Source organism: Callithrix jacchus, chromosome 16, assembly GCF_049354715.1.
Source record: "Callithrix jacchus isolate 240 chromosome 16, calJac240_pri, whole genome shotgun sequence".
NCBI classification, from domain to species: Eukaryota; Metazoa; Chordata; class Mammalia; order Primates; family Cebidae; genus Callithrix; species Callithrix jacchus.
In genome coordinates this window covers 73,338,698-73,364,124 of record NC_133517.1, presented here as the reverse complement: position 1 = coordinate 73,364,124, position 25,427 = coordinate 73,338,698, and the positions used below count along the sequence as shown (strand labels likewise).

The window sequence follows — 25,427 nt, the reverse complement described above, 5'->3', positions numbered from 1 at the left end:
CACCTAATGCTATTCCTCCCCTAGCCCCCAACCCCCCACAACAGGCCCCAGTGTGTGATGTTCCCCACCCCTGTGTCCATGTGTTCTCATTGTTCAATGTAATTTTAACTTAAGTAATTATATCTGCATTGACCCTATTTCCAAATTGGGTCATATTTTGGGTGTTGAGGATTACAACTTCAATATATAAATGTTGTAGGACCACAATTCAACCCATGATAGAATTCCAGGACCAATATATACTAGTTGTATGACCTTCGGCAACTTAACATTCTTCAACTTTCAAATGAATAAAGAATGGGGTTTGTTACATAGGTATACACTACACATGCCATGATGGTTTGCTGCATCCATCACCCCGTCATCTACATTAAATATTTCATCCTATTTTTTATTCATTAAATGGAGATTTTAGCGAGGAGGAAGTGAATAAATGCAAGTAAAGAACACCTAGTTGTGCCTCACATAATAATCACTCAATAAATGCTAGCATTATAACAACTAGATATCCAAAGTCCCAGGGGACATTGCTGTAATTGTGATCCCTCATATCCAGCGAGTTGTGTGAGGCTCTCTGTGTTATTTTCTGGTCATGTATATAATATAATTTCGTTTTAGAGATGGCATATTACTCTGTTGCCAAGTCTGGAGTGCAGTGGTCAAATCACAGCTCACTGCAGCCTCGAACTCCTAGGCTCAAGCAGTCCTCCCACCTCAGCTTCCTGGATAGCCAGGTCTACAGGCATCTGCCACTGCAGTTGGCTGATTTTTCTTTCTCATAGAGATGGGATCTTGCTGTATAATCCAGGCTTGTCTTAAACTCCTGGTCTCAAGTGATTCCTCTGCCTTGTTTGGCCTCCCAAAGTACTAGGATTACAGGTGTGAGCCACTGTGCTTGACCTAAAATGGCTTTTAAACCCACTCCAGTAAAACTGTAACTGATTTTTCACCACAATTATCAAGAATTTTCTTTAACTTTCTCCATTCAAAGAATTCTAAGGAGGCAAGATATATTTGTCGTAAAAATAGCAAATCACTTCATAAGGCCCTGTGCTCAAAATACTAGAAAGGTGGTATAAAGTTACTCACTTCTAAATATTTTGATGTATCCTGGCACGATATAAAATTAGAACAAAGAACAGCTGTCAAATAAAGTCAGAGTGTAGAAGAGTTGAGAATGCAGAACTTTTGCCCTGGGGCGTTCATCTGAATATTATCTTCATCTATAAGTCTTAGCTTATTTCTTTATTTGTTTTTTCCTTTTGCCATTGGAATTGCTCTGGGTGGTAGCTTTCTAGGTCTTGTTGAATCCAGTTATATGAACTTGATAAAATATCTTGATAAGATGATTCAGCAAGACCGTTTTCATTTCTGTTTTGATTTTCACTCCTGACTTGAGCTCCTCTCTCACCCACCACCTCTCTGTATGCCCCTTTGTCCTCACTAAATGGGCAAAACCGGAAAATGCGAAGGCTGCACCAGGGACACTGAGTATTCCCTCATCTGCCACTCACTCCAATTTTTAGCTGGGAAATAGGATAGGAAGGTGGAGTCGGGGGTAGAACAGAAGGTAAATCTCTAAACTCTCTAGGCTAAAGTTTCCTCAAACTTTATTCTTTGGAGCTGCTGTTCTCTGAATGGCTCTGTAAATGTTTCATGTTCAAATACTTTTAAGAAGTAGTTGTGACCTTGGCAACTCTTGCAGTTTCAGTGCCTATCAACCAGTGGAAGGTTCCAGGAAGTCCTACAGTTGGGAAAGATCTTTAACTTTTTTTAAAATTATAACTTTAAGTTTCGGGATACATATGCACAACATGCAGGTTTGTTATATAGGTAAACGTGCCATGGTGATTTGCTGCACCTCTCAACCCATCACCTAAGTATTAAGCCCCACGTGCCTCAGCCATTCGTCCTGATGCTCTCCCTCCTCTTGCCCTCCACCCACAGGCCCTGATGTGTGTTGTTCCCCTCCCTGTGCCCATGTATTCTTATTGTTCAGCTCCCACTTATGAGTAAGAACATGTGGTGTTTTGTTTTCTGTTCCTGTGTTAGCTTGCTGAGGATGATGGCTTCCAGCTTCATCCATGTCCTTGCAAAGGACATGATCTCATTCCTTTTCATGGCTGCATACTAGTCCATAGTGTATATGTACCACATTTTTATTATCCAGTCTATCATTGATGGGCATTTGGGTTGGTTCCATGTCTTTGCTATTGTGAATAGTGCTTCAGTAAACATACATGTGTATGTATCTTTATAATAGAATGATTTATATTCCTTTGGGTATATACTCAGTAGTGGGATTGCTGGGTCAAATGGTTTCTGGTTCTAGATCATTAAGGAACTGCCACACTGTCTTCCACAATGGTTGAACTAATTTACACTTCCACCAACAGTGTTCCTATTTCTCCACAGCCTTGCCAGCATCTCATTTCTTGGCTTTTTAATAATCACCATTCTGACTGGTATGAGATGTTATCTCATCGTGGTTTTGATTTGCATTTCTCTAATGATCAGTGATATTGAGCATGTTTCCTTATTTGTTGGCTGCATAAAGGTCTTCTTTTGAGAAGTGTCTGTTCATGTCCTTTGCCTACTTTTTAATGAGTCATTTGTGGGGGGTTTTTTTTGTACATTTGTTTAAGTTCCTTATAAATTCTAGATATTAGACCTCTGTCAGATGGGTAGAATGCAAACATTTTTATCCCATTCTGGAGATTGCCTGTTCACTCAGATAATAGTTTATTTTGCTTTGAAGAAGCTCTTTAGTTCAACTAGATGTCATTTGTCAATTTTTGCTTTTGTTGAAGTTTCTTTTGGCAATTCCATCATAAAATCTTTGCTCATGTCTGTGTCCTGAATGGTATTGCCTGGGGTTTTCTTCCAGGGTTTTTATGGTATGGGGTTTTACATTTAAGTCTTTAATACATCTTGAGTTAATTTTTGTATAAGGTGTGATGAACTAACTCCTTGAGTTAGTTCTGTGCTGAGTTCACTCCTCACTCTCATCACCATCCCTATCCTACCTTCTGTGTGCAACACAGAATCCATCTCCTGTTCTCCAGGTTCCAGCTTTCCATCCAGTTTTTCCTAGGATATATCAGGAAGTTATGGCTAAAAAGCACCCCAACATGAGGAAACCCCATCTCTACTAAAAATACAAAAGTAACTGGGTATGGTGGTGCACACCTGTAATCCCAGCTACTCGGGAGGCTGAGGCAGGACATCTTGAACCCAGAAGGCAGAGGTTGCAGTGAGCCGAGATCATGCCATTGCACTCCAGCCTGGGCAAAAAGAGGGAAACTCCATCTCAAAAAAAAAAAAAGCACCCTTCTGTGTCCTGCCACAGAGTAAAACCTCTACCACATAAACAAACCTCACTTTCACTAACACTGATTGACCAACTCCAACACAGTTCATGTGAGTTACCACCTCTCTCCTTTCTCTCACTCGCCAAGACTACTTCTTCATTTTGAGCTGGCTGGGTTGCACCAGGACCCTGTGAGGCAGCAGGGAGACTGAACCTTTAGCACTCTGTCTCATGCAATATTTATACATGGATAATCACAGCTTTTTAAAATGCATTTTTGCATTCTTAACTGTTTTTCTCTGTTGCGTTTTCTTTTCTCCTACCTTTCCATGCTACTCTCAAAGGGAAATAGCTTGCTGTGGTTGGTGAGGCTTCAGGACCACAAGAGAGAGGAAGAAGAGGAAGGGGAAGCAGGTGTAGGAGGCAAGGGAGAGCTTTCCTTTGGCCCTCTGAAGCTTCACTGAAAAATCGATGCACAAAAGGTAGATTAATAGGAGAAAAGGTGTACCGATTTTTTAATGTGTATATTAGATATACACATTAACGTGGGAACCTTCAGAAGGAAGATCCCAAAATGGGGAAATTTTCCATTTTTATGCTTAGGTTCAATAAAATATGGACAGACATGTAGAAATGTGATTCAATTAAAAAGGTATGATCTAATGCTAGTGGACTGAGTGGGGAAACCCACCAAGGCCTGTCCATCTAGCTGCTTCTTGACCTCTCTGTAGCATTCTTTCCTTCTGGGTGTGGGGGAGAACCCTCTCTGGCATGGGCTACAGTCGGACAAGGTAGGTCAGATCATTTCTTTTTGGCCAATTTTTACCTAGAAGGGCAGATGGAAAGTTAGAGTTATATTTTTAGGTTTTAAGGCTGGCTTTGGGGAAATGGGGTTCTGGTTTCCATGACCTGCACGAGGGAAGAGATTCTAGTTTCTATGGCTAACCTGGGGGTGAATGGGATTGAGAGACAGGAGGGCAGGAGAAAGAGAAACACTTCTGCTTCTGAAGCTTCTTCTGAGGCTTTCATTTTGGGGTATTGTTTTCTGGGCCCCCGTAGGGGGAAGACAGGGGCAGACATGTAACCAGGCTGAAAGTACATGTGAAATTAAAAATGGGATTCTGTTTCTGAAAACACCTGGGAAGGGTCTCAATAATGTTAAGTGAATCCAACTTAGATACTTAAGTGAGACACTCCGTATCATTTGCCAGCCATTCCAATTTGTATATATTTTTAAAAATGCGCAAGCTGCTAACTCTAGGAGTACAGCAATGGTCTGTGTGGAACACATTTACAAGATTTTAGCTGAGGCTTTGATTTTTAACCGTGAGTTTATATACACACATGTTGTTTAGTAGCAGTAGAAATGAATGATGTCTTTTGTCATTGCTTTGTTTTACTTCAAGAAACACAAGGCTAACCTGGCGTGGTGGCTCATGCCTGTAATCCCAGCACTTTGGGAGGCCAAGGCAGGTGAATCACCTGAGGTTGGGAGTTCAAGATCAGCCTGGCCAACATGGTGAAACCCCATCTCTACTAAAAATACAAAAATTAGCCAGGTGTGGTGGCAGGTGCCTGTAATCCCAGGTACTGGGGAGGCTAAGGCAGGAGAATCACTTGAACCTTGAACCTGAGAGGCAGAGGCTGTAGTGAGCTGAGATTGCATCACTGCACTCCAGCCTGGGTGACAGAGCAAGACTCTGTCTCAAAAAAAAAAGGAAAAAGAAAAGAAACACAGGCCACAGGCACAGGCTCAATGGCTCATGCCTGTAATCCTAGCACTTTGGAAGGCCGAAGATGGGCAGATTGCTTTAGTCCAGGAGTTTGAAATGAGCCTGGGCAACATGGCAAAACCCCATCTCTAACCCCCCAAAAATAGATAAATACAAAAACTTGGTGTGGTGGCACCTCCTCAACTTCAAAGGTTGAGGTGGGAGGATGGTTTGAGACCAGGAAGCAGAGTTTGTAGTGAGCTAAGATTGTACCACATCACTCCAGCCTGGGTGACAGACAGAGACCTATTGGTCAGGAGGGATGGATAAAGAGAAGAGAAAAGAAAAGAAAACCCTGCAGAATCTCAGATTTGCTTTGCTCAGGGCAATGTAGCACATGAAGTTAAGAACATGCTGCTCAAATACTTAAAAGTGAGATTTGTAGACTAGCAGAATTAGCATCCATGAGAAGAAATCAGATTCTCAAACTGACCCAGAGACCAGCTGAATTCGAGTCTGCATTTTAACCAGATGCCCTGGCAATCCATGTGCTCACAGCAGTGTGTGAGGAGCATTGGCTAAGAGTCTGGGCTCTGACCCTGCCTTGCTCTGTGACCTTGGACAGTTGTCTTAACTTCTCTGAACCTCTGCTTCCTCACCTTTAAAAAACACATTGTAAAAGTAGCTACTTAATATAGTTACTGTGAAGATGAATGATAACCCGTGATTTGGTAATAGCATGCATGCAATAGAACATTCTGTGTGAAGAGACCAGGGCCTAGAACGATGTAAGTGCTCAACATGTGTTAAATATTATTGTTAGACAAGTAAATAAAGGACTCTCTCTCTCTCTCTCTCTCTCTCTCTCTCTCTCTCTCTCTCTCTCTCTCTCTCTCTCTCTCTCTCTCTCCCTCCCTCCCTCCCTCCCTCCCTCCATATAGATATAGATATATATATAGATATAGATATTTTTTTTTTCCCCCTGAGACAGAGTCTTGCTCTGTGGCCAGGCTGGAGCGCAGTGATGCAGTCTTGGCTCACTGCAACCTCTGCCTCCTGGGTTCAAGTGACCCTTCTGCCTCAGCCTGCTGAGTTGCTGGGACTACAGGCGTGTGCCACCGCGCCCGGCTAATTTTTGTATTTTTAGTAGAGACGGGGTTTCACCATGTTGGCCAGGATGGTCTCAATCTCTTGACCTTGTGATCTGCCTGCCGTGGCCTCCCAAAGTGCTGGGATTACAGGCATGAGCCACCGCGCCTGGCCCACTCAACATGTATTTACCACATGCTTCCTGGATGCCAAGAACTCTTTTAGGCACTGGGACATGGCAATGAAGCAACAGACAATATTCTTGTCTTTATGAATTGATATCTTAGTGATGCCTACAAATGGCAGAGAGACTGATTTTATTCCAGGAAAGTAATCTTAGGCTTTCAGTACATATTAATTTTATTGAACAAATGTATTCCTCCAGACATTTTGGCTATTACTATTGGAGCAGTGATGAGTTGAGGATTATCTGTCTTATTATAACTTTATAAATTACAGGTTGTAGAATGTTTGCCTTTGCCAAGAACAAAATAAACTTATTTGTCTTTTATTTTTTTTTTTTTTTTTTGAGCTCAGCAAATACTGTCCTCCTACTGCTTGGAGAATACAGTCCCAGCTCCTCCTCATACTGAGCAGGATTCTCCAGCTTCATCTGTGTCATCCTCTGTCTAGCTCTCATGCTTACTGGTTGTGACTTCTTTCCTGAAAGCTCTTAGCAGTGTTCTTGGCACGAAGTAAGCACTTGCTAAATATTAGCTCATATTACCCAAATCTTTTTTCACACACTTTCCTCTCTTTCTGGGATCCAACTCCAAAGTGCCCATTAAAGCCCAGCTAAATATTTGAATCTTTAAGGAAGGATGGAAATCGCTGCTGCTACCTCTCTGCTTTCTCAGCACTTTCTCTCTTTGCATTTGAGTGAAGGTAAGTGGCCAAGTGGAGTAGCCTCTTTGTGAGCCCTGGAGGGAGGGCCAGGACTTGGTCTTCTGGCTCCACTCCCTTAGCCAGGGCCTAGCAGCATTTGCAGTAGTTGCTAAACTGAGTTGCTGAAAATCCATTTATGGCACCTGCAGAGCACAGTAAAAAGGCAAACAGCCATGCTCAATTTCAGATTCAGAGGCTCTCCATGGGGGCCTTGGAAATTGCCAGAGCAAGTTGTGGCCTTTAATAATAGGATTTTGTGACCCTCTATGGAAAGGAAGTGATGTTTAAAAAAATATATAAAGAAAATGACTCATAGGAAACTCTAAGAAACACCAAGAAGAGGCACTTAGAAGAAGAGCTCACAGCATTTGGAGAAGTAGCAGTTAAGCACCGTAGGTTACTCTCAGAATCATGACCTCACCAGCAACAGCCAAGACTGGGGCCTGGGACTCCTTAGAGGGGTAAGGGGGCACCCTAATCCTGGTGACTGAGAAACAAAGGAGTCACGCTGCCTACATTTTGTTGTGTCCTTCAGATTCTGTATGTGTGTGTATATGCCCCCATGCAGGCATATACACACACATAACTATGTGTACACACAGGCACATGTACACACATACATGTGGACATGCACACACTCCCTGCACATACTCATACTACCCACACAAAGGCAGATAGAAACATAGAAATTAAGGCAAACATAAATGAAAATACAAATCTGAGCACATTCAAAAGAGAGAGCAGAGTGGTAAGGAAATCTGAGACCACACTGCATGAGGAAGTGATGGAGGTGTTTAGCCAGGAAGAATGTCCATGGTAGCCTGGGTACCTTCTTCTAAGCACATAGAGTCCCGACTTATCGAAGAAATACTAGGATTCTTTTAAATGAAGCAAAGAGGTAACAAGTCAAGTTGGAACTCCAGACAGTTGGAAGTTCCAGGAAGATTTCGGCTCTGCGTGATAGGCTATAGGGTGCAGAGCCAGAGTCTAAATTTGGAATCATCTCTTGTATTTTTGACTTTTGTCTCTGTCACTTAAAAACTGGCCCATCGTAGGCAACTTACTTTATCTCTCTGAGCCTGCATATTCCCATTTATCAAATGGGACCAATAAATACACCTACTTTCTATGAAGTTTAAATGACCCATGGCTTGGAAGAGCTTATCACAGTGCAAGTTTAAGCTTTAAGTCCCACTAAACCTGGATCTTCCTCTGGAGTTGTGCATCAAGGCAACTGGGGCCATCGCCTTTATTTTGATTTAAGAGGCGCTCTGGAGAGCTGCTCTCTGAACCTACGTCCAAGTGTGTCTCCAGGAAGGACAAAGGGGAGGCCTATAATTATCTCCGCCTAACAAGTCAGTCTTTTTTTGTAACCTTTCTCCAGCCTCCTGGAAAACGACCGGCTGGTTGGTCTGTGCAAGCAAAAGTCGACGTGTACCTGTGGCTGGGCTCCATCAAGCATGCCAGTGCCATTTTGGACAACTTGCCCACAGGCTATGAAGCAGAAATGTCCTCCAAAGGGGCTGGCACCAATCAACCCCCTTCCAAACTATACTACCAAGGTACGGTCGGTCCCCAGTCCTCCAAAAGGGCTGGCACCAATCACCCTCCCCATCCAACCTACATTACCAAGGTAGAGTCCCCTTGGACAAAGAGGGTCATTTGAGGTCTCAGGTGGGCTTCTGAAAAGGGAATTCGGAGGGCAGCATGCATGAGTGTTTTGCACATTATTTTAGGGTAACTTATTGGCCTTCTCCAGTACAGTTTCTAAGTGTTCTACCTTCCCGTCCAACGTCCCATCTGAAGTATCATTAAACACATCTGGAAGAAACATTTATGTTTCTCTGTGAATAAAGAGGGAGCAATTAGTAAGCAGATTATGTAGGTTGAGTTTGTGTTTTAAGCAAAAATATGAGAACGTCAATAAGTTCTTGTGCTCATGTGATCTGTGGAATTAAGGCAGATTTTACTTTTATGTGCATGGGGGTTTTGACATGTCAACAGCAGATATTCGTATTTCCTAGTAGTAACCCAGTGGTGACTGGTATCAGTAGGTTCACTCATATTTCTCCAGCTTGGTTCTTGGCTGCTCTTTTTTTTTGAGATGGAGTTTCACTCTCGTTACCCAGGCTGGAGTGCAATGGTGCGGTCTCAGCTCACTGCAACCTCCGCCTCCTGGGTTCAGGCAATTCTCCTGTCTCAGCCTCCTGAGTAGCTGGGATTACAGGCACACGCCACCATGACCAGCTAATTTTTTGTATTTTTAGTAGAGACCGGGTTTCACCATGTTGACCAGGATGGTCTCGATCTCCTGACCTCGTGATCCACCCGCCTCGGCCTCCCAAAGTGCTGGGATTACAGGCTTGAACCACCGTGCCTGGCTGGCTTGGCTACTTTTAAAATTCAGCATGCTTTATGGAATCCTTCCTTCCATGTGGTTATTTTCTGTAAGTGCCATCATGCTTATGTTTTGATGCATTTTAAATTTTATTATAAATATTCCTTACAATTTGCATTTTTCTTTCTGCTTCCAAATTACTTCCATTTATGTTATCTCTTGCTGCTGAGTTCAGGAAAAGCAGCCTGTAATTTTACCTTCATTTCTGCTGAAGTTGAGTTTTGGGTTGAGCCTGTGTTGGAAACACTGGGGAACTGTCTGCACACTCAGTTCTCCTCAGTTGCCCACGGCTCCTCTGATTGGTTGGTTGACCTAGACTGCCAGTGGAATCAAAGCTGCTCAATAGTTAGAGAAGACAAGGCTCTGGAAATACATATCCAATGGCTCAGCTCATGGTTTCTATGCCCATTATAAATGCACACCAACATTGTCTTTTTGGAAAATATATAATACCACACGCCAAGCATTGTGCCTTATACTTTATGCATAATATCTCACTGATTTCTCACATCAACCTTGGGAAGACTCTTCATCTTACAGATGAAGAAAGTTATGTATAAGAGATGCTTAGAAATTGCCCAAAATCACACGGCTCATAAATCATGGGGAAAAAATGTCTCCAAACCCTGCTTTCTTTCTAGTGTCTTCCACCATACCTTAAGAGAGTTTTCATCTTTGGGTAAAAAACATTCACATTAACTTGATAGGAAAAAACAGGAAGCTAACTTGGCTTCCTATTTTTATGGACTATCTCTAGAGACCCAGGGCCCAAGGACCTGGACTGGTTGCTGTCCCAGCTATTAACAATTCAAAAAAGAGGAGAGACTTTTCCCAGTGCTTTCTGATGCTCTGCGGTGTATTGTTTTCATAGAGTGACCTAATAAACTTTTCCTGCTGTGCACTGGCATTGATGACTTTGGCTGCCTTCCATACCTACTGGAGAATTTTGAAAATACTTGTTCAGCAAATAATTAGTTTGCACCTGTATATAGAAGACATGGTGGAAAAACTAGCGGTCAACATAGAGATGAGTGAGAGGTGATTCTGGCCCTCAAGTGGAGAGAGTCAGATACTTCTCTCATAACCACAAGTAAAAAGCAAGCTATTGGCACAAGAAGTGTACCAATAAAGTGTGCAGAGGGTAACTAGGTTAGTCCAAAGGACAGAAGTAGTAAGACTCCAGGTTTCAGAAAAGTAAAATAGGGATCCCTGGTAAATAGGGATCCCTGGAACTGTGCAGAGCACAGCTTGTGTGGCTGCCATTGGTGGGGGCACGGAGATCTGCTAAAATTACAGGGTTAGTCATTTCAGGGGCAGCTGATGAACATTTTTATGGGGTGAACCATTTCCAAGTTCACTCTCAGCTGAGAAGTTTGCTGAACTATGTAGCATGCTAAGGAACACATGGGTCATCTCTAGACACACTCCTTTCAGCAAATCCCCGTGCCATCTGCTGAACATTCCGTCATTTACTTTTGCCATTTTAAGGGCGTCCCTTGCCAGCAGGGCCCAGCCTGTCATGAGGGTTAATTGGTGTATGGGACAGAGGGAGGGGTTAGAATTGGGCCCAAAGGAATCACTTTTCTGGTTCCTCTCCCTTGACAGAGTGCGGAGAACTTTCACTACAAGTACCCAGACTTAACTGAGAAGTGTGCAGAGTTCAAGTTTCCAAATCCTTTTCAGGATGAGAGTGGGTCTGATATGGTTGCTACATTCTCAGGTTCCATATTGGTCCCCATGCAGCCAGTGGCATGGGGTGGAGGGTGGAGGGACAGCACGTGCGTGAGCCTCAACACAATTTGTCGTTGGCACCCCTTGCCTTTCCTGTCCTTCCTCACCCTGCCAGTCAGGGCTCAAGGCCTGTAGCACCCAGGGCTGCCATGTCCTTCCCATCCCCTCATTTCCATCCCTTCCTCCAGTGCATAAGCTCTGGCCCTTAAACTTCTGTCCTAGAGGGGTGGTGGTGTCTCCTTTTTGGTTCCCCTGCCTGACACCTCGTCTGTCCATGGCTAGCTCGACTCAGTTGTATCCTCCTGAAGTTTTGGTCTGCTACCATCAGCTTCTGTGCACAGACCTTCAAGAGCTACCTCTCACCTCGTTCAGGCCTCATAGGTTCTCAATGATATAACTATAGCTGTTTGTGTCCCTAGACTCTAGACAAACTGGACTACACTCTTGCCCCATGTGGCCTGGTGTTTTGACTGTCTTGACTCATCCTGCTCCAGTGTCCTGGGACCTCCATCCCTGCCTCCCAAATGTTATCATCCTTTAGGGCTCTGCTCAAAGGGCAGCACCACCTCCCCTGTGGTCTGCCCCTTTTTCTTTGAATGTGCTTTGGCTAATGTAAATGATTCCTTTGCGTGCACATATTCTTACTTTACATGGATAGTGCTGTGTCTCCTAACTCATGCTGTTTTGTTTTCTTTTGCTAAGCACTTAAATTGTTGAGATCCATCCATTTTGCCATGTGTATCTCTAATCCATTGCTCCTAGCTGCTTTCCCAAACTCCCTGACATTTTTCCTATCTACTACCCCAGTGATGGACACGCAGCTTGCTTCCAGGTGCTCACCACAGGTCACATTGCAATGAGCAGTAGTAACCACCCTCTAGCATCTTCACCCCACTTCTCGAGTTCTTCCCATGTGCCAGACACCATTCTCGGCCCTTCAGTTCCCTTCAATAACCCTATGATGAACTATTATTACCTCCATTTTACAAATAAAGAAATCAAGGCACTCTAATAAAGCATTAGTAGCCATGTAGAAGTCCCCTTACAGACCCGTGTGATATCAGTCTAGGGATGGCATTGTGGGGGGGCGGGGAGTTCACAGGGTATTTGTACCCTGAATTTAACTAAGTAGAGTGATTCAGATTAGTGCATGAGAGTTTCTGTATCCCACTCCCCAATTCAGCACAAAAACACACACTGAACACAGTAGCTTTGGGAGAGTCAGGGAAAATGGGAGTGGGTAAAGAAGTAAAAAGGGGCACGTGAATATACAAACCAAGAGGTTCCCTGCGAGAGGCCATGATCAGAAAGTGCCATGGACCAAGGACTGTGATGAACACAACTCTTACTTTCAGTTTCCCCACTGAACCCTGAGCTGCCCCAGCCTTAGGCCTTCTCTCTGCCTCCTATCCTGGCACAGTGTGCTCACTCCTGCCCTCTTCCCCCGTGTCCCTTGCCAGCATTCTCACAGGACACTTATTCCCAGCCTCCCCCTGCCACTGTGATGTGGGTCCTTGTCTTATCTTCTGCCTTCTCCCAGGAGCTCCCCAGGGGCAGGGACTATTTTAGCATGGAATCCTCAGAGATCAAGACCAAGACTCTGCACAGTAGGTACTCCAAAGGACCCCGGCTGGCTAAATGGAAAATGAGTGAATGGATGACTTGAGATATAGATTGTGTTTATTGACATGAAAACTGTGGAGCAGCCCCTTTCTCAATCTCTCTCTCTCTCACACACACACACACATGCACACGCGCGCGCGCGCACACACACACACACACACACTAATACCTGTATAAACAGGAGAATTACTAGGGAGTAAAATGTGGTATTTTAGAAAGAGAAGGGGATTTTAGAATCAGACAGAAATAAAAATCCTGACTCTGGCATGTGTTAATTGTACAAACTTTTGAAATGCTTTTAACGCTGTTGTGGGCCATTTTTCCTCATGTATAAAGTGGAGATCATGCTATTTCACACGGGTTTTGTGAAGAATAAGACACATGACATAACCTGGTAAAGGCACCAACGAAGATGCCTGGGTACACAGTCCCCCACAAATATCACCTCTTCCCTTTCTTTGGGGCTTCCATTCCAGTCTCAGAGGAGGGTGGATGTGATTGGTGGTCTCTTTGTGTGTGTCCGTGGATACACAGATGGACATCACACACAGACACATATGTGTACATGCTGTTCTTGAAAAGCCCGCTAACACCTGCCCCCTTCCATGATTTGTCCACAGACCGGCATAGTTTTCAGCTGAGAGCTCACATGTACCAAGCCCGGGGCCTCATCGCGGCTGACAGCAGTGGACTTTCAGACCCTTTTGCCAAAGTCACGTTCCTTTCTCACTGCCAGACCACAAAGGTAACCAGGGTAACCACGACAGCCTGCTTTCTTCCTGCAGCCTGCAACTGATCCCCGGAAGAGCCCAGGAAGGAAAAACATGGGGGCATGTTGCAAATAGCTGCACCTTTGGGTGTGTAGATGTTTCAGACTGAAAAGTGAATATATGCCTAGAAGGACTGACGTGCAGTAGGTCTATTGTTTCACTGTTATTCATTGTCCTAGGGCAAAGGAAGCAAGTCCCTGAGACAAAGGAAGGGTAGGAGAAAAAGAGGAGTGGGGAGGAGAAGCAGAACCTGGAACTCCCAGGGTACCTGCTGAAGTGCCAGGCACAAGGCCAAGTGCAGTGGGGAAGGAGCAAATGAGGAAACAGCAAAGACAACCTGCATGAGGTTTATGATCCAGTCATTATGAGGGGGTCTCAGAGGGGAGAAACATTTTCCAGTTTTGTGGTCATGCTCTGGAATTTGCACTCAGCCCCTGGGGAGATTCGCATGCTTTTAACGTCTCTATGCGTCAGAGTCCCCCTCCTCCGGAAAATACTACTTCCTAATGGAGGTTGTGAGTATTAAGGGAGATGGCTTGTCTTAATCTGTTTAGTGTTGCTTATAACAGAATCCCTGAAACTGAATAATTTATAAAGAAAAGGAGCTGGGCGCGGTGGCTCACGCCTGTAGTCCAAGCACTTTGGGAGGCCAAGGTGGGCAGATCGTGAGATCAAGACATCGAGACCATCATGGCCTACGTGGTGAAACTGCCTATACTAAAAATACAAAAATTAGCTGGGAGTGGTGGTGGGTGCCTATAGTCCCAGCCACTCAGGAGGCTGAGGCAGGAGAATCACTTGAACCTGGGAGGCAGAGGTTGCAGTGAGCTGAGATGGTGCCGCTGCACTCACTCCAGCCTGGTGACAGAGAGAGACTTCGTCTCAAAAAAAAAAAAAAAGGAATGTATTTTTTACACTTATGGAAGCTGGAGGTCCAAGGTTGAGGAGCCATATCTGTTGAGGGCCTTCTTGCTGGTGGGACCCTGCAGCTTCTGAGGCAGTGTGGGGCATCTCATGGCATCCCACGGTGAGGGGGCTGAGCATGCTAATATGCTCACTCAGGCCTCTCATCTGAAGCCACCAGCTCCCCTCCCATGACAACCCATTAATCCATAGATGAATCCATTTGTGAGGGCAGATTCCTCGTGACCCAAACACCTCTTAAAGGCCCCACCTCTCAATACTGTGACATTGGAAATTAAATTTCAATGTGAGTTTTAGAAAAGACAAATATGCAAATCACAGTATGGATTCTGCCTGTTTCCTTTGTCTTAGGAATGTAATAAGGATTCCCGATCAGAGAAAGTATAGTAGGATGCTTTTCTCATTAGATTATATTGTCTAAATTTACTCTGTTCTCAGATTTGCAGTTTGCAGAGAGAGAAGCTCAGTAAAGAACTGCCCATTTAGGGAGTTAGCACACTAAGTGTCCTAGGGTGACTTTCTAGCTCTTCTCCTCTCTGACTGCACATCTTTGGGCAACTAATACAACTCGCTAAACCTCAGGTTTGTCATCTTAAAATGGGACTGTCATGAAAAGGCAAATAGTTTATCAAATGATGGATAGATGCTGGCCATGACATTGGCTGATGTTGAGAGGGCTGACGATTTTCTCCAGGGCAAAGCCCATGACCTGGATGATAGATGAGACTGCATTTTGATTTATGACTCACAGACTGACAGCATGTTGTGAACCAGCCTCACGTGTGTTTAACCAGTGCCTGTCGGGTGCTGGCTTTTGCCAGGCCACATGCTGGGCTCTGGAGGATGGGAGGAACCAGACTCTGCTCCAGGGTAATATGCAGTCCAGGCATGGATACCAGCTTCATGACAGCTGAGGCACTACACTATGATAAGCCAGGGTGCAGGGCCATACAGAGTCCTACAGGAGCCAAGCAGAGAAAAGGTTAGTTCGACCAGGGAGGGAAGTCAGGGGAAACCTCAGAAGGAAGGCGACATCATCCTCATTCAGTGACTGAGCATAAAAATGTGAAGACAACAGACTACTTTCTCTTTCCTGAGTTTTGAGTCAGTATGCAGCATGGTGATGATGAGTATAGACTCTAGAGCTGCACTGCCTGGCTTGAAATCCAGGCTCTTCCATTTATCAGCTCTGTGACTTTAAACAAATATCTCTTTGTGCCTCAACTTCTTTATCTGTGAAATAGGGATGATAACCTTGTGCATTCCTTCCAGAGAATAAAATACCCAGGACAGTACCTTGCTTAAAACTAAGGCTACTGTGTGATTGCTTATTGTTATTGCCATTGAGGCTTCCTTCCAACAGCAAGGGAGTTCTCATAGGATGGACACTACAGCACCGTGGAATTCCAGGGCCCTGAGTGGAGCACAGGATTTGGATGAAATCCTTGCTCTGCGGTGTAATTATCCTTCTATTTTGCATCTCGATACAGCATCTTCATTTGACTTAAATTCGTATCTCAAAGGAACTGATGGCTTTTGTTTATCAAATTGTTTGAAAGGGAAAATAGGTTCTGTTGAGTTCTGGACTTTGTCTTCATAACTTCAAGCCAAGTACCTCATTTTTGTTAATAATAATAGCTGCTATTTACTAAAAGCTCCCACGTGCTGGGCAGAATGCTACGCATTTCATATGCATTGTTTGCTATACCTCACTGCAGCCCAAAGCTGGATGTTATTAGTGTCTTCATTCTACAGATGAGGAAGGTAAGGCTCGAAAATGATGTAGCTAGAAGACGGTGGAACCAACATGGAAACCCAGGTCCGTCCAATTCCAAAGTCACTTTGCTTCACCACTCTACTTCCATTTTAGTAAGAAAGGATGCAAATTCTCCTCTCCTGTTTCACTTCTGTGCTACCACAGAGGGACTTGTCTGCAGGTGACCTGCCCCTTTTATATATTTATCTTACTTCCTTTCTCTCTTTTTCTTTCTCTCTTTCTCTCCCTCCATCCCTCTCTCCTTCCTTCCCTCCCTCCCTTCCCCCCTCCCTTCCTTCCCTCCCTCCCTCCCTTCCCCCCTCCATTCCTTCCCTCCCTCCCTTCTCTCTCTCTCTCTTTTTCTTTTCCTCTCTTTTCTTCATTCCTTCATTCATTTTCTCTTTCCTTCTGATGGAGTCTTGCTCTGTTGCCCAGGTTGGAGTGCAGTGGCACAATCTCGGCTCATTGCAACCTCCACCTCTCAGGTTCAAGAAATTCTCCTGCCTCAGCCTCCTAAGCAGCTGAATTACAGGCACATGCCACTATGCCCGGCTAATTTTTTGTAATTTTAGCAGAGATGGGATTTCACTGTGTTAGCTAGGATGGCCTTGATCTCCTGACCTTGTGATCTGCCCACGTTGGCCTCCCAAAGTGCTAGGAGGATTACAGACGTGAGCCACTGCACCAGGCCTATGTAGTTTTCATGATGAGGAAAGCTGAGCCTGGGCTTCTGCAGTCAAAGTCAAGTGCCATTCAGCTGGTAGCACTCACCTGACCACAGGGTCCTCAGGGAGAACAAGCCTCTGAAGGCTGTTCCTGAAAACCAATGCTTTATAAAGTGACTTAATGTAATGAAATATTTCAAAGAGGGGAATCCAGTCATTCCCATCATCAGTGGGGACATAGGACACAGAAATCTTGCGACTGAAGTGCAAAGGGAAAGACAGAAAGCTCCTGCAGAGAAAGGCTTCCAGGATGGAAGAGGGAAAAGGACTGAGTGGCTAAGAGGGAGCATTAGAGGAGAAGGGGAGGAATCCTTAGAGGGTGGAGCATGGAACCTGCAATTTCCAACAACCAGAGTGGGGCTCAGTCCTGAAGACATGGATGGTCTTTTACCCCAGTGCACCAAGGCTGCCATGTGGCAAGTGTTCAGTAAATGTTTACTCATTTATAAAAGAATATGGGCTGGGATGGGTAACAAGCCATTATTGAGCACCTGATGTGTGCCAGGCACTTAATATTCTTGGATAGTGGTCATAACCCCACAAGGTAGGTGCTAACCACATTTAAGTGAGGAAAACTAAGGTTTGGAGGGTTCATCTCCAATCTGCCCAACTTGAACACTGGGTAGGTAATGAAACTAGAATTTCACTCCAGAGTCACCTGATTCTATCTCTGTCCGTGATAGCTGGCTTCCTCATCAAAGTGTGAGATAAGTGCTACCATAACTTCCAAATAATGTCATTTAACCCAGTTACAATGCATAACTCTTTAAGCCCTTAAGAAATGAGGCGAATCATAGGCACCTTGGCAGAGAAGTAGGATAATGTATTTTTGTTTGGGTGAACCTTTTAGCACCTCCTGAAGATGGTCACGCAGTCCTTTTACCCATGGGAGCAACTCCTAGGACAGGTTAATACACATTTATTCATACAAATAGCTACTGAGCATCTGCTATGCACTGAGTGCTGTGTTAGTATCTAATACTGTGCCTGGCACGTTGTAGGTCTTGAATACTATGTTTATATAATGAACAGGGGAGTGAAAAGATGCTGGCCTCTGGAATCTTATCAAGTGGTATTTACAGCCCAGTGCCAAAGAAGACATCCAAATATTTCTATAGGAAAGATGCCGTGAAGATTATAAATGGCTTTGGTATCACACCATCGAGTGCATGCTACAAGATGGATCACCTTTCTATTTCGAAAAGCAAAATAAAAACACAGGGTTCTTTGTGATGTCACTGACACAGGGCAAGGTTGTGCTGCAGCTTCTTAATTCCTGTTATTAGTTGGTTGAAGCCATTCATTTCCTGTTGGAAAAGTTAGATTTTCTCCGAAATGTTATGTTTAAAATCTTGTTGTGTCTCAGACATAAAATACTCTAAAAGTGAAAAGAAGAAAAAGAAATTGAAAATGCACAATATTTTTTTCACCCACATAAATAAGAGCAATAAAAATATTATTTCTCTAAATATTATTCTCTAAATATGACTTAGTGCTGTGACTAGAAATGACTCGATGTAAAACGCTGGGATGACAGTTTGATGTGAGTTTTGGAGTCCGGGCCAGGTCTCTCTCCCTTCCTTCCTAGATTGAACAGTGACAAAGACACAGTTCAGACACTTCCCCAGGACCCAGCAGCTGCTGTGATACATTCACCTATGAAATCACTCATCTGCCTGGAAGAGAAAGAAATGTGGTTTTGAACACTTTCCAGGACTAGTCTCCTACATTAATGGGGGGGCTTCTGCCCAGGTGCAGAGTCCACTTGTCCTGTAAACAACTCCAATTTTCAGCTGTGTGAAACTGGCAGGTTTCCAAACATCCAATTAAATAGAAAAGAAAATGCAAGACCAAATATGCCCTCCCTTCTGAGAGCACCTCTCAAATGGCCTGGGAGGGGGCTGTGAGCCACTTCTAGGTGAGATGCTCATGGTACAAGGGCAATTATGTAGATTATTGTCCTCTGTATCTTTTGACTTCTCCATCTGTATAATGAGTATAGTCTACTATCAGTGTAAGAAAGATGTCATACAAAATGGTGAGGGTGGTTTTGAAAACTTTGATCTATTTAATTCGGTCAATAACCACAAAACAGTAGAATTCCACATAAGGAATATTAGGTCAAATACCCAACTTTAGGATATTTGGTGACAACATTTTGTTTGCTCCTAAGTCATGAATCATTGAATCTCCCTAATCCTCAGTGTTCTCATTCATAAAATGGAGACAATATTAGCATGTAGAAGGTGAGAGTGGATGAGGTTAGCAGCCTGGGATTTGCTGCCAGGTGGTCCAGGTGGAATCTCAGTTCTGCCACTTACTGGCTCTGGACAAGTGAGCCTCAGTTTCCTGATCTGGAAAATGCATGTAAACAACTGAATCCACCTCCCAGAATCACAATAGTGAGGGTTTAATGAGATAGTGCATGTGAAATTCAGTGTCCAGCACACCAGAAATGCTCAAAAAAGTAGCTCGCGTTGTCATTGAAACTACTGTGAGGACTGAGTTGAAAATGTATAGGCAAAGAGGGTGTTAAACATTGCAGGGGCTCTGCTCGTGAAACTTAAGAATGTAAGCTCCTCCATGGTAGGGAGTATTGCATTCCCTAGCATTGTTTAGTACATAGTACCTGCTCAGTTTATGTAGTCACTTAAATATTGAGTGAATGAGCAATCACAATGATGATGTGTTCTTTCTCCCCTGTACAAGTATTTCATGAATGAACCTTAGAGCTCCTACAACTCAACTGAATGATCTTTTGCTTTTTTTTGTCCTTCCTTCCAGATCATCTCCCAGACCCTCTCTCCAACCTGGAACCAGATGCTGCTGTTCAATGACTTGGTGCTACATGGAGATGTGAAGGAGCTGGCAGAGTCCCCGCCCTTAGTGGTGGTGGAGCTATACGACAGTGACGCCGTGGTGAGTGTCCCCCAGCCAGCGTTGATCACACCTCATAAAAAATGCCACGTTGAACTAACTCACTTGATTTTAAAGTAAATAAAGTCTTGACACTGTGAGTGGTGAGAACACTAGATGTACTTAGAGACAAACCTGACCTCTGAAAACAGTTCATAGACCAAAAATACTGGTGATGATCATTTGCTTTACTGAAAGAGTTTTTCACTGATTTCCCTTTAAATGGCAATTAAAATTGAATCTGGTTTGCAGAACTTTGGTCTACACACTTCTTCAGGAATATGATACTTGTTTAAAGCAATCTGCAGCTAATTCCAAGTTCTGTTTAATAAAAACGTCCACGCCTTTTGGAAAGAGGAGGTTTTTACTGATCTCACCTGGCTGAAAAGAAACGATGGGTATTCTCTTAGCCTTTCTGTGTTTCTTTTTCTCTTACTTGTTGCTTCTAAGCCCCATACAACACATTAATCTCTATCCCTTTTATGATGTGAACCAAACCTTTTGTTCTCCAAAGATGTTTGTGTGCTGAAACCTTGGATAGAGTCAAAGCTTACTGGAGGATTTTTTAAACTTACACAAATATTCTTTGCTTAAATTAGGAAGTCTACAATGAAAAGCAAGGGTTTCTTTATTTAATGTCTCTACCTCCTAACGAGGTTGCAGAAGCACGAATTTATTAAGTAAAATAGTTGTTCTGGGAAGCCTTCCTAAAGCTTCCCCGCCTCCTTGCAGCACTCCTGACAGCCCCTGCCTTTGGGCCAAGGTCAGAAGGGAATCAAGATGTGAGCATCACAGAAGAGCAGAAACCTTGGACACCATGAAGTTCCCATCTTGCTTCCTAGAGGAGGAAACAGACACAGAAAGCTCAAATACCTTCTTTACAGTCACAGCTGGTTGGAGGCTGAACCAGGTTCCCTGTGCACATTTTTGCCTGTGCAGGTGGTGGAGGCTAGTGTAGCCGTCTCTCTCCTATACATGCACATTCTAGTCCTACAAGGCACTCCCTTTCTCTGGGCCCCATTCTCCTATCTATAAATTGGGGCTAGATGTGTATATTTATGGAAGAGGATTTCTACTATTTAGCATGTAGTACAGATGTTCTGTAGGGAAGACCACAAAATAACTACCTTTTCAGTTTTTTTCCTAACAACATGCTTTCAATCGTTAGTGTTTATTTTCTATGTGGAAAACAATAATGGCAGTAGAGCGTCTTTGAACATTCCTGTTACAAATTTCCCTTTGCTTCCCCACTGCTTTTTATTTCCCTTTCAGATCCCCATTCAGCAGTAGCTTTTCCTGGCCCAACCCTAAGCTGAGCCCTTTACAGAGAAATTAAGCTGTGACATTATTGACTCTAAAGGGAAAAAGAAATGTGGGAGAGAAAGGAATATGAAAATACACACTTTGCTCCCAGAGAAATACATGTAGACATGCAAAAAAATTTAGTTTATCCTTGTGCACTTCATCTAAACAGGGCCCAAAATATGGTGATGCTCAGATTAATGGAATCAGAATCTGCTGGACCCATGCTTCCAGTCTAGAACCTTACCTCATTTCCCAGTGGCTTGTGCCCTCATAAGAGTCTGCTGGTTCTGGAAGAGATGAGTTTATATTCGGAAAACTGGTTGCTTGGGCTATGTTTACTCTTTTGAATTAACCATTCCCAGCTGGGTTAATGAACAAATTGTTAGGCAGATCACTCATTTCCTATCCAGCTGCCCTAACTCCACCCATCCCCAGGACAGGTCTGTCTCTACTAGTGGACACCAGCAGGCAGCTTTGTTTTCAAGTGTGGTTGAACAAAAGCCCTGTTTCCACATCAACCAAGTTATCTTCTACAGCTGGGGATGCACATGTTGCTTCAGGAGTCCAGAGACAATGAAGTAGTGTGACTGCTAAAACCCAGCCTCAGCCAAAAAGAACATGAGCACTGGCCTTGGATGGCAGAGGTCATTTACCCAACAGCTTTCACTCAGCAAACATGCATTGAGTATCTCCCTGTGCCAGGGGACACAACAGCGAATAGTACAGGCAACTCTGCCCACAAGGAGCTTACATTCTAGCAGTTCTTGAAATAAATAGCACAGCAGGATGACTGTACCAGCTGCCCCATGATGCCTCTGAAGGAATGTGCACACAGGCTTGCAGAATGGGCAGGCAGCAGAGCCATCACATAGTTCTTCTAGACACATATTTTAATATCCTTTTTACTACCAAGAAAAACAGGGCAGGAAAACCCATCACTTAAACGTATTGATCATTTTCATCATTACTCTGTATTGTAAACGTATTGATCATCTTCATCATTACTCTGTATTGGGCACTTGTATACCAGTCACTATGCTAAGCCTATACAGCATTCCTTTAGTCCTTGTGATGCTATGGAAAGGTATTATTTTTAACTCTTTTTTAGGCATGAGGCTCTCAGAGTTTGAGCAGCTGGCCCAAGGGCACAGAGCTAGAAAGTGGCAGATGTGAGAGCTCAAACTGAAGGCTTCCTGGCTCCAGAGGTCGTGCTCCCGGCTACATTGCTGCCCTGCCCTGGAGATCCTTTGGAATGTTTATTGCCACCTGACTTTCCCTTTTCCCCTTCCAGTCTTTCCTGGATAATTATTTTAATCATTTCCTACTGAGCTCAATATATGAGAAGAGAGATAGCCCCTAAGATAGCTTTGGGCCAGAAAGACCCTAGGTTAACCTTTTTTTTTGGTATGTGTGACAGAAATCTTGCTCTGTCACCGGGCTGGAGTGCAGTGGCACCATCTCGGTTCACTGCAACCTTGTGTCCCAGATTCAGCAATTCTCCTACCTCAGCCTCCCAAGTAGCTGGGACTACAGGTGTGCATCACCATGCCCAGCTAATTTTTGTATTTTTAGTAGAGACTATGAGGTTTCGCCATGTTGGCCAGGATGGTCTCGATCTCTTGACCTTGTGATCTGCCCACCTCAGCCTCTCAACATGCTGGAATTAAAGGCGTGAGCTACCACACCCAGCCAGGATGACCCTTTTAGGAACGTGAGTGGATCCCACTGCTCCCCCAGGCTTATGAAAATGAGCAGGAGGAGCTTGGCAGGAGAAGAGAGTGAGACGCGGATGCTGATGGTTTTGTGGAGGTTATTTGTAAAATTGCATTGATGTGGATCAGAACCAGGTAATTAACAATCAGGAAATAAAAACTCATTTCTTTTCTGCTTTAGGGGAAGCCAGAATATTTGGGTGCCACAGTGGCTGCTCCAGTGGTGAAGCTAGCTGACCAGGACTATGAGCCCCCCAGGTTATGCTATCACCCCATCTTTTGTGGGAACCTCTCTGGAGGGGATCTCCTTGCTGTATTTGAATTGCTACAGGTGAGTAAACCAGATGTGGCACCAGATGTCTATCAGGACTACCTGGGCAGGGAAGTGACCTCACTACAATGAAGCTGTAACCGATCCCTCACTGCAGTCCCACATCTGAATGTGTGTCCTGGGGATCTGAGAGGGGCACTTAAGAATTCAGGTGACTTGGACTATGCCCCTATTTCCTGAGCTTATAAGTCAGAATCTCAGGATGAAAGATTCTTGTGGTTTGGCCCCATTGTTCTCCCAGACACTCCAATTTGAAAATTCAGTAAGCCTTAGTTCTTTATACCATGTCTTTATCCCTAGCCAGGCCAGCTCCGTAGATTGTTCCTGGAATGGTTCCCATCCTCTGTTCCCTTGGGTTCTTTAGTTCTCATCTGAATGTTGCATTGGCTTCCTTGCTGGGCTACTGGCCTCCTTCGCTTTTCCTGTTCACTCCACCCTCCATTTTCCTTCCAGGACACTAGTTGGTGTTACCACTCTTCTCTCCAGAAATCTTGAGTGGCTCTTACTTCTTACCCAGGAACATTTCCCAAAATCTGGGTGTTTTTGGAACATCACTCCCTCCAAATACAGTGACAAGAAAGCTTGAGAAAGGCTTTGTATTACATCCCTCCTGGGGATCTGAAATGCCAGTTACCATGGTAAAGGAGCTGAGAAGTCTCGCAACAAACAACTTTTTTTAACTTCTTTTTCAAAACTTGATATTTCCCAAATATATTTGATCACAAAACATTTTTTCCTGGTAAGTGTTAATATTCCCTGAAGACAAAATCTGGGCCTTAGGAGATTCACATTTCTGTAGCCTGGCTATTAAGCTGTCCCCAAATTTGTCCTCAGACTACTTCTGTAGCCTCGCATTTTAGCATGTTTCTCTACACACTGCTGCCTGTTTATACAAGGCTACTGTCATTTCCCTGCTCTCACAACACACATTTACTCTTCTGCTTTTCGGGGTGCTGCTAGCCCGTTCTGAAATGTCTCCTCACTCTGCTCACTCCAACCTCTACGACTGTATTTGCTGCTCTAGGAAAATGCTCATCAAAGTTCAGAGCAAGAGATGCCTTTCAGTGGAATTACCCCGCCCCACCTCAATTAAATGTCCTTTCCTCCAGCCTATACCTTTTTTCTGTTGAATTCAGGCTATGGTAAGGTCAGCTGTCTTTTCTTGTCTGTAAGTTTTTGAAAGGCACTCATTCATTCATGCACTCAAATATGTATTGAGTATCCACTATGTGGCATGTATATTCCTAAGGAATCTTCCTAAATGAACAAAACAAACAGATCTCCCAGCTCTCACAGGACTAAGTCTAGTTAGAGGGAGACAATAGACAACACTACATAAAGTATAGCAACAGTATGCAAATTACATAGTAGGCTACAGTGTGGCAGCTGGTGAGGAGAAAAGCTGGACCCCTGGTGAGATGTGAAGTGGACATGTGTATGTTGGGAGCAGGGCCAGAGTTAGCGTTTTTGGTACATGGGGCAGCCCCAGTGAGAAAGTGGTATTTAAGACAACACCTGAAGAAGGAAAGGGACTGGACCATGCAGCTAAGTGGGCAAAGAGCCTTTAGATGCAGAGGGAAAAGCAAAGACCAGAACCCGAAGCCTCCGTGTGCCTGGCATGCTCAGGGAGGCCAGTGTGGCTAGAGTGGACAAATGACAGGAAGGGGAAGGGAGATGAGGCCAATGGGAAAAGATCACATGGGGTCTGGTAAGGACTTTGGCTTTTATTCTGGGAGAGATGGGAAGCCAAGAGAGGACTCTTGGCACGATGACTTATGTTGCAACACGAAGGTGCTAGATCCAGTACATTTCGAAGGGGTAAGGAGAGAAGCAGAAAGGCCCATTGGAAGACTCTTGAATCTACTAAAGGCATCTTGAATCAATGTAGCCATGGAAAGGAAGAGACGTGGGCTCTGCATGTATTTTAAAGGTAGTCTTTTGGATCAACTGATGAGATTTGACATGTGAACTTTATCTCCACATCACACAGAAAAGCCAACAATATTTCACATATTGTAGACTCTCAGTAAAACATTTTGTGTGAGCCTGGTGGTTCAAACCTGTAGTTCCAGGACTTCAGGAGGCTGAGTTAGGAGGATCGCTTGAGCCCAGGAGTTTAAGACCAGCCTGGGCAATGTGGCAAGACCTCATCTCTACAAAAAATAAAAAATTCGCTGTGTGTGGTGGTGGAGGCTGCAGTGAGCTAAGATCATGCTACTGAACTCAAGCCTGGGTGACAG

The 25,427-nt window shown here is 44.1% G+C and overlaps 1 protein-coding gene across 2 annotated transcripts in view; it reads left to right on the top strand.

The window, feature by feature from the left end:
• The window catches only part of FER1L6 (fer-1 like family member 6), a 216,921-nt gene that overhangs the window by 119,626 nt on the left and 71,868 nt on the right, over positions 1-25,427 (top strand). For both annotated transcript variants that reach the window (XM_035276507.3, XM_054246765.2), the window contains 4 exons: positions 8,381-8,558; positions 13,369-13,493; positions 19,708-19,842; positions 23,038-23,187. In XM_035276507.3, the coding sequence (XP_035132398.3) occupies positions 8,381-8,558; positions 13,369-13,493; positions 19,708-19,842; positions 23,038-23,187 (588 nt within the window). The remainder of the gene's footprint in view (positions 1-8,380; positions 8,559-13,368; positions 13,494-19,707; positions 19,843-23,037; positions 23,188-25,427) is intronic.